We start from the raw sequence: 9,711 nt of genomic DNA on the forward strand, positions 1-9,711 counted from the left end.
GAATGTTTTCTAAAAAAAGTCACATCTAAACTCAGACAATGCATTAAAGTCTGAAGTTAGAGTCTGTCTGTATCCCAATCTTGAATCAGTCTGGTTTTTTTTCCAAAGTGGAAATGGATTGATTGCCTTTGGAAATAGAACCAATCTGATTCAAGATTGGGATACAGACAGACACTAACCTGACACCTTTATTACGTTGTCTGAGCTGAGATGTCACTGTTTTTTATAAAACCTCAAGTTATCTCAAGAACATGACTAAAAAAATCTTCTGGGATTTGCACATTAATGAATCAAAACCTGCAACCCATTCGAAAAGATGAAAGACTTAAAACAACAATCTAGGTTTGTTCAGTATATCATCTGAGTTGCATGACACTGTAATATTTTGCTATAAATTCTGTGTCTTAGGATCTTTCGCCAAAGTGACGGAATGAAGGAGCAGCGTTCCAAAGGCTCATGCTTCCAAATGCAGGTAAACCTGTTGGACCAAAATCTGGTGTTGTGTGATTTTTAACTCTGCCCACCCCCAGTCCAACACCTACTCGTCCAAAACCGAGAGATCGGGTCCTGAAGGTAGTCAAACTGAAAAGTATTAGGCTTTCAGATTTGTAGAAAGTTCATGTCAGCAGATTTGTAACCAGCTCAATAAATTGTCTCCACAGTCTACAGCAAAGATAAGTCAAAATTGAAAGAGTTAATCTGATGAACTTGAGTCTCCAGCAAATTGTCTTAGAAAACAGAGTGAAACTATTTTTGCTTTGCGTTTGAGAATCTATTTAAATTTAGAGTAGATTAGATTACTTAAAGTGTGGAAACAGGCCATTTGGCCGAACAAGTCCACACCAGCCCGATGAAGCGCAACCCACCCATACCCCTACATTTACCCCTTACCTAACACTACGAGCAATTTAGCATGGCCAATTCACCTGACCCACACATCTTTGGACTATGGGAGAAAACCGGAGCACCCAGAGGAAACCCACGCAGACATGGGGAGAACGTGCAAACTCCACACAGTTAGTCGCCTGAGTCGGGAATTGAACCCGGGTCTCAGGCGCTGTGAGGCAGCAGTGCTAACCACTGTGCCACCATGCCGCCCACTCTCCACAATTCAATATCTCACATTTTAATTTATTTGTAATTGTGTTCTGTCGCTAATGAAAATTTGCAGACCTGTGTGAATGATGAAGCAATATATTAACTAAACAAATGCATGATCTATCAAATCAGGATTCATTCAGGAATTTGATTTGTCCAAAGAAACCATTTATTGGCATTGTAACAACATAAATTATTCCCCATTTCTTGGAGTTTTCTTCAATTTATTAACATTGACACGTTGTACATTTTTACATCTGAACTTGCAAACCTTTATGTGCAATGGTTAAATATCAAATATCATGTGGTATTAGGGCACTTCACATTTAATTTCTTTGTGGACTTGACTTTGAAGGATGTGTTCTCGATTGTATTTTCAGAAGGTCAATAAAACGTGTCAAAGTTTTAATGAATCGTATCGGCAGGGAGTGCATATGTATTCCTTTGTACAGAGAGCAGCTTGAGTATGAGCTAATGTCTAGAATAGTAACTGGTAGGGTTGACCATAGTTTATCCATGGACAGAGATTAACTCCAAGGGAATGATTTGGCAGGAGTAAATTGTAGCTTCTCCAAATAGTCACAGAAAGGTCAAGTGAGACAAGGAAAGAGCAGTTACACGGGAAGGCCCCAGGAATGCTTACTTTACGTGTAAAGACATGAGCAATGGCTAACCAAAGACCAACATTGGTGGAAAAAATAGCACACAGTGATATTTGATTCAAAAATGAGAAATAACTGGGAAAAATGAGCAGATCTGGGAAAGTCAGTGAGGGGAAAGTAGGGTTCATGTTTTGAATCTGATGACTCTTCAGAAACAAGAAGTAGGGTTAAAATAAAGAGTGGATTCAGAAAGACAGGAGGTGAGGAAGCTTTTTGAGGGGTGTGAGTATCTCTGAGTTGTTCCAGTTTACATTCCCTAATGCCTGAAAAGGACAGGAAATATTTCTTGATAGAACACTGTGCGAACTGGAGAATGATGTGGAACTCGGAGGCAGGTCAGCCCTGAAGCAGCATGAGGCAGTACTGTTGGAGAGAGAGTTCAGGAGTGTGCATATCGTAGCACTTGGCACTGAGTGTGGATCTCAGGATGTGATGAAAGCATATGTCTGAAGTCCAGATGGACAATATGTCCCAATTTGTTTTCATCAATCTTCTTTGTCACATCTTCAAAAACCTCAGTCATTTTAGTCAGACACGATTTCCCATGCACAAAGCCACGATGACTATTCCTAATCAGTCCAGACATTCCGACTATATGTAAATCCAGTCCCTCAGAATTCCCTCCAACAACATATGCACCATGACATAAGGCTTACCGTTCTGAAGTTCCTTGGTTTCCATTATCACATTTTTAAAATAATGGCCAATCTCACGTTCGCCAACCTCCAGTTTTCTGGCAGCTCATCCATGGCTGTCGATAATACATATAACTCAGCAAGTGGCCCAGCGATCTCCTTCCTCACTTCCCACAAAGTTTGAGGAAATACCTGATCAGATCCTGGGGATCCACTTATCGTTATGCATACTAAAACCTCCAGCACCTCCTCTTCTGTAATATGAACTCTTTTCAAGATATCACAATTTATTTCTGCAAGTTCCCTAGCTTCCATGTCTTTCTCTACAGTAAATACTGATGCAATGAATTTATTTAGTACCTTCCTGATCTCCTGTGATTCCATACGTAAACGGTAATGTTGATCATTGTGGGACCCTAATCTCCCCCAGTTCTCTTTTGCCCTTAATGTTGTGACAGAATCTCTTTGATTTCTCTTTAACGCTATTTGTCAAAAATAATCTCATGTCTTTTTTTGCCCTCCTGATTTCCCTCTTAAGTATATTCCCGCTCTGTTTATACTCCTCTGTGCACTCACTCAATCCCAGTTGTTTATACTTGGTATTTTCCTCCTTTTTCTTGACCAAAGCCTCAATTTCTCTCGTCATCCAACATTCCCTAAACTGAACAGCCTGCCCTTCACACTAACAGGAACATCACTGAACTCTTATTGGATCATTTTTAAAGCCTCCCACTTCCCAACCATCCTTTTACCTGCAAATAGCCCAACCCACATCAATATTTAAAAGTTCCTGTCTGGTAACATCAAAATTGGCTTTTCTCCAATTTAGAATTTTAACTTTTTGATCAGTTCAGAATGTTTCAGAAAATTCAGAATAATGGTAATGTTATGATAAAGAAAAATTATAAGTGGAGGACACATCATTTGTGCTTCATTAAATATGTTAGGGAAAATATTTAACTGAAGGAATGTACATGAATCTATATAAAACTCTGTTATCTCACTTTTTAGGTTAGAATCAATCTAAACATCAGGACATAGACAGAGAACAAAGGGAGCTAAGACCTTCAACATGTTGTCTAACTATCAACGTTGTAAACAGCTAATCTGAGAATGCAACTTTTTAAAAAATGGTTTTGTGATTTACACATAAAGAAGTGAAACTATCACTGCATTCTAACAATCCAGTTTTCAACGTATAATTTCAGTTACATCACACTGCAAATTTTTGCTATAAATTCTGTGTTACGATCGAGCCCTCCACAATCACCTGATGAAGGAGCGTCGCTCTGAAAGCTAGTGTGCTTCCAATTAAACCTGTTGGACTATAACCTGGTGTTGTGTGATTTTTAACTTTGTATACCCCAGTCCAACACCAGCATCTCCAAATCATCAATATACACAGCAGTCTGATGTCAGAAAACAAGCCAGTGTCCCCCTGTGAAGTGAATCAATTCCCAGCTTACCACAACATCATCAGCAATTTGGTTGTCTCTGAGTTCTAAACTTGGCAAAGCCGACTGAAGGACCCACAATATGATATTGACTTGCTGGATGCAAACATTTACAAAACAGTTTTGCTATATTGGATTTTATTTTCAGTATTTTATAATCAGTAATTCATTTCTTCCACATTCCAACCTTGCTTGGTTAAAGGGTGTGTGTTGTGTGTGTCACAAAACATTCCCCTGGATTTTGAATACACCAATAAACCACACTTTGTTTAAACACTCAACAATCTGCTGAAAGCTATTTTAATTAAGCTTTCAAAATTAGGTTTTGAGACACCTGTTTCCTTCTTGCAAAATGGAAAGGAAATAAGGAAAGTCAACATCAAAAACAATCGTGTTATGGACGGGAGAGCGGGACAGAAATAATAATTTAATCTAGTTCTCTTTCTTGTCTGTCACAAATTACAGGGACCTGCCAAGTGATCTTCCAAACCTGGATTGAAGGATTGGGTTTTTACTTTCCTCCAGATCAGTAAACGTGTAAATTAATGAAAACATACCACTTACTTTCTGTGAACACAGGTGACAGGAGAAGAACAAAGACACTGAGTCTCAAACCAGTCAGCATCGTGCTGTGGAAGAAATTTAGACTCACTTCAGATCCATTTCCTTCCCCTGGAAGAAATACACATGTAGGTACTGAGTTCAACACAGATCAGAACACCTCTGATATGAAACTGACATATATTCCTTCAACTTGTTTAATCCTTCAGAGAGTGAAGGGCACCAAACTGTGGAGAAACAGCTTGCTGAATGATCACAGAATTATCAGCGTGCAGATGCAGGCCATTCGGTCCCTCGTGTCTGCACTGGCTCCTCAAACAAGCATCCTTTTCTCAGCTCATCATTTTAATTTAGAAATATAAATTGTGCAATCAACTTCATTACCCATGGACTCTGCCTTTTCCTGAAAAATTAAAAATTTGTTCATCCTAGTGATGTGTGTAATCTGTCTCTTATCACCAGCCTCACAAACTTTCCAACTCAAAGTAAACAAATTGAATTGGCAAGAATAGAGAAATATCACAACTGACCATGAAAAGAATCACCAAAAAGTGAAGTTGGAAAAGATCACTCCACAAAATATTTGATTCACCCATTGATTCATTTACTTGTCAGAGATGAACAGCTGCTGCTACTATGGGATTGATGTGTGACTTGGGTGAAGCTCATGTGGGGCAGACATTCAGCGTGAGAAGCACTTGTGTCAGGTCATTGAACTTTTTCCTGATTCTACCCAGACTCCCTGCACCTGACAGCCTGCTGCCAGCTCTCACTGTACATTTGGATGAGCTTTCTGACAATTCCTGGCAAGATGATTCCTCACTGCTTTTACAACTCCTGCATCCAGAGCTGCATCCAATAAAGTGACAGTCTTCCCACTGGCTTTGTTGTTGCACGACAGTGGTTTCCCTGTGATCAAACAGTCTCTATCATCCAAGTGGAAGACAGGGTGTTGTGGTAATATCGCTGGGCTCCTAAACAAAAGACCCAGATTAATGCTTTGGGGGGAAGCTTCTATTTTGAACATCTTGTCTGAATGTTATGTGTAACTATTGACTTTTGTCGTGAAATTACACATATTACATATCACACAAAATATAGAGCACAAGCTAAACTATTTAATTTGCGACATCTTTTTAACATTGCCCCAAATCACCATCAGTTTCTCAATGGTCCCTGGCTTCAATTATGGGACTAACATGATGCAGGAGATGGTTATCACAATATCACAGTCTTGGTTAAAAGCAGTTACATCCTTTCGTAGTCTTCACACGCCAAAAATAGTGTTTCATCTAAAACTGCAACAGCAAATATTCATCTATTGCTCCATGTTAATTGGGTGACCAAACCGAGCAGTAGTAAAACATGCTGATCAATTTACTGTTTCCCAAACTTCTGAGGATCCAAATGACTATACAGTCCTTCTGATTATATGTGTTCAAAAATAAAACTTGAACAGTGGTGGTTCTGATATGTTGCTCCAGCTCAGAAGAGATTTTGAAAGTGTAGAAATACCAGACTATCTCACACACTGTGCTGGAATCAATGATCTTTGATAACTCAGTGTGACAACATCAAGCTGCTAAGTGCGATTGCTGTTATTTCCAAGCCAACAGAGAAGGAAACAAATTTCACACAAATACTAAAGACAACTACAATCTGAACTTTTCACTGTTTCATGTACGTTGGAGGAGTTGAGGAAAATAATGAAAGTTTGCCAAGCTCACAGAAAAGATTATCTGTTGTCCATTTTAATTCTGTCTTCTCATACATAGTATTTTGTGATTTTAATCTCTTAATTCATTCCAAGATGCTCATTGAAAAGAACCAGACATCATGGGTTAGTCACACAACTGACTGGACAAGAGGTAGATGTATGAAGGTGAACTAAAGTCAGCGATAGAGCCAGAATGCCACTTGGCAACACAAAGATGCCAAAACCAATTAAAAACCAAAAAAAATTTACATCAACCCAGCAATAAGCATAAATGAGTAAAGTCTGTAAAACTGCAGAAGGCAAACATTTGTTTGTCAGAGATGTCCTACCTTGTGTCATTTGAAGATGGTGGAATGATAAGCACGAGATGCCCTTGTTCAGTCTAACCAGAAACTGTATTGTAAAAATTGACTTGGAAGAGTAAATGTTCAGGAAGTACAAGATCTTTGACCAATTTTATCAGTTACTCAAATCACATTTAAGTTATTTCTTTGTAAAGAATTATGATTTCAGTCAGATTTCCTTACCTTATGGGGTCAACAATTCTATTGAAAAACATCTGGAGACCAAGCAGTAAAGCTCCCAGCACAGAAACACCAACGAACAGAGGCTCTTCGTACTGACACAATTGTTGACGTTTCTCTTGTGAAACCACAGCAAAGGCTAGTTTCCTCTTCCTTTGCAGCTCAGTGTTCTGTCATTACTGAGCTGGCTAATTCTAGCTGAAATACAAAAAAAGGCTCAAAATAGAGAACATACGGTAGTTCAAAATGGGAAGTTAACAAAGTCCAAAGCATTTCATATAGAATAAAGCAGGATTTACTTTTGAGATCTGTTATTTTCTATAAAGTGGAACATTTCTAAGGCACAATTCACAGAAACTTCAGTCTTTTGACAGGATGATTGACAAAGCACAAATGAATATTTGGACATTCCCGCTTCTCTGTAAAATAAGGATACAGTTGGACTCCTGTTCGCCTCGGTCCCACTAATGTTGGCATTATCCCAAATCCCAGGGATAGCATCATTAGCAGGTTTGGACGCTTCAACCACTGCTGCAATGTTAAACTGTGATGTCCCTGATCCACTTCAGGAGCAAGGCTTAGGAGCTGATAGATCCTGAGAATAGAAGTTGGGAGAGAGGAAATCAGGGATAATATAACCAGATTTTGAAGTACATAAATCTGAAAGGCATACATTTACAAAACAATCCTCTGAGCAAAAGTTTGGTTTTAATGTTAAACTGTGATGCTCCTTATCAATTTTTATTGGTTTGAATTCCATGAGAATGTATTATTCCTCACAAGGACTTCTGGAGAAGCTGATTGGTTGGTTTCCAGGCGTCTCCATAAATGATATTCAAAAGAATATCGATTTTTCTGAGCAATTTCCAGTAATTGGAAACAATGTAACAACTGACCAACTCAATTTGATAGACAATGTGAAGTGATGTTCACAATGAATCCAGCCTTTTGGATGTTGCCATTGTCATCTTAGAGCTGAGAGTCAATGATGACACTATGCTGGTGTCACTGAGTTAGTATTCCTGACATGCAGGCTAATGGTTTGTGTTCACATGAGTTCAAATCCCACACCAGCTGTTCATGGAATTACCATTAAGATAATGAAGTGGTAAAACTAAATCAAGTCTCAATAATGATGACTATGGGTGGAATTTTCCAGGCCTGGAGCTTTTCAAAGACCAGGGTGGGGGAACCTAATTGGATGGAATGCAACATTTCAGTTTACAAAAAAGCTTTGACAATCTAAGTGCTTAGAATTTTTCAAAGATGTCAGGTTTCCCATCAATAATCAGCAGGAACCAGATTTTTATTCATTAATATGTTGTGAATATTCATTAACTCCTTCGGTCATTGGAATTATATTTGTGGGTGTCATTTTGTTCTCTTAAAATTGTCAAAAATGTGCTCACAAATAAGCAAGGGCTCCACCTGGCAGGGTATACTGCTTCATTCCAGCTGCCTAGGATAAAGCATTGATCCATTACATGTCTCCTTAAAATCTTGCAGCAAGCTTTTGGGAAGACAGATGGTATGTTGGCCTTTGGTGCAAGAGGATTTGAGTACAGGAGCAGGGATATCTAATTGCAGCTGTTCCCACTTCTTTAAGTGCAGGTTGGATCTCCTTATCTAATAAAGGATATACTGCCATCGAGGATTGCAGTAAAGGTTCACCAGACTTTTTCTAGGACAGCAGGTTTGTCATTTGAAGAGAGGTTGTTACAACTGAGCTTGTATTCACTGGAGTGGAATAAGAAAGAATCCCATTGAAACATATTAACCTCTGAAAAGGCTGAGCAGATTGGGCGCTGGGATAATGTTTTCCCTGTTATCAAGGATTTAGAATGAGGAATCACAGGCTCAAAATCCTGGGCAGGCCAATTCTGATTCAGATGAGGAGATATCCCTTCACAATGAAACCACAGCAAACATTATCACGTAAGGCAATGGAAGCCAAGTCACTGAAAATTGCTTTGATATACATTGCATGATTGATATAATTTCTAATGTTGTTTATAAAGAGGAAAACCAGGCTTCCCAGCCTTATCAAATAATCTGCTGGGCAGGAGTTCACAAACTGTGTTCCAACTACAGATTCTGCTTGACTAGGGAGAGTCATCTTGATTCCTGATGAAGGACTTTTGCCAAAATGTCAATTCTCCGGCTCCTCGGATGCTGCCTGACTGGCTGTGCTTTTCCAGCACCACACTCTCGACTCCAATCTCCAGCATCTGCAGTCCTCTCGTTTGCCTAGGGAGAGCCATTGCCTCTCTCTGCCACTTCCTGCAGGGAGATCTGAAGCCAGTCAGATTGAGGATGAAATGCACATAGTTCATAGTTCCACTAAATTTCCTCACACTGGCTCCTTTCAAATCCCAAATGGGGTCACATATGGCACCTCACAATCAGCAGACGGACGGTGTATTTCTGAGGTCACTGCCAGCAAAGCAGTTCAGTGTGTCCAGTCCACCATGGACCCAACACAGCCAGCACGATGAAGCATTTAATTTGCAACCATCAGGAGGCTGTTTTGGATCTGAAACGTCATTGGCTGCACATGTGTGACACGCAGATGTCCATGGCATTGCCCAGCCCATGCCTTCAATGTCAAGTCTTTCTGTGACCACAGTCTACAATTCCCACAGGTGTGAGACCACGATCCATCAAGCCGTTACAACACTTGGTTCGCTCAGTTGGCTGGACAGCTGGTTTACTATGCAGGGAGAAGCCAACAGCATGGGTTCAATTGAGGTACCAGCCAAGGTTACCATGAAGGTTACCTGCCTTCTCAAGCTCACCTCTTGCCTAATGGTATGGTGACCCTCAGGTCAATCACACCACCAGATGTCTCCCTCTAATAAGAGAGCAGTCCTCTGGGATTACGGCAATATTAGCTTTACATTACTTTTCCAAATTCCACAATGTTCATTACCCTTTGCCTGCTATGCCCATCCTCCCTGCTCCCCTTCCCCAACGTCATCTCGAGAATTGGCTCCAGGGTAGCAAGATGTACCCATGTGTTCTGACAACCTTGCTGGATGATTTGAGGGCTATTTTGCTTCT

At 39.9% G+C, this 9,711-nt stretch overlaps 1 protein-coding gene across 1 annotated transcript in view; it reads right to left on the reverse strand.

Moving 5' to 3' along the window:
* The window catches only part of LOC132823470 (uncharacterized), a 51,228-nt gene extending 44,472 nt beyond the window's left edge, over window positions 1-6,756 (reverse strand). Inside the window, exons 1-3 of the mRNA XM_060837373.1 lie at window positions 6,655-6,756; window positions 6,457-6,520; window positions 4,414-4,521 (exon numbers count right to left, since the gene is read on the reverse strand). Coding sequence (XP_060693356.1) covers window positions 4,414-4,521; window positions 6,457-6,466 — 118 coding nt within the window. The 5' untranslated portion in view covers window positions 6,467-6,520; window positions 6,655-6,756. The remainder of the gene's footprint in view (window positions 1-4,413; window positions 4,522-6,456; window positions 6,521-6,654) is intronic.
* Between the last annotated feature and the right edge of the window lie 2,955 nt (window positions 6,757-9,711).

Source organism: Hemiscyllium ocellatum, chromosome 16 (genome assembly GCF_020745735.1).
Source record: "Hemiscyllium ocellatum isolate sHemOce1 chromosome 16, sHemOce1.pat.X.cur, whole genome shotgun sequence".
Classification (NCBI taxonomy): domain Eukaryota; kingdom Metazoa; phylum Chordata; class Chondrichthyes; order Orectolobiformes; family Hemiscylliidae; genus Hemiscyllium; species Hemiscyllium ocellatum.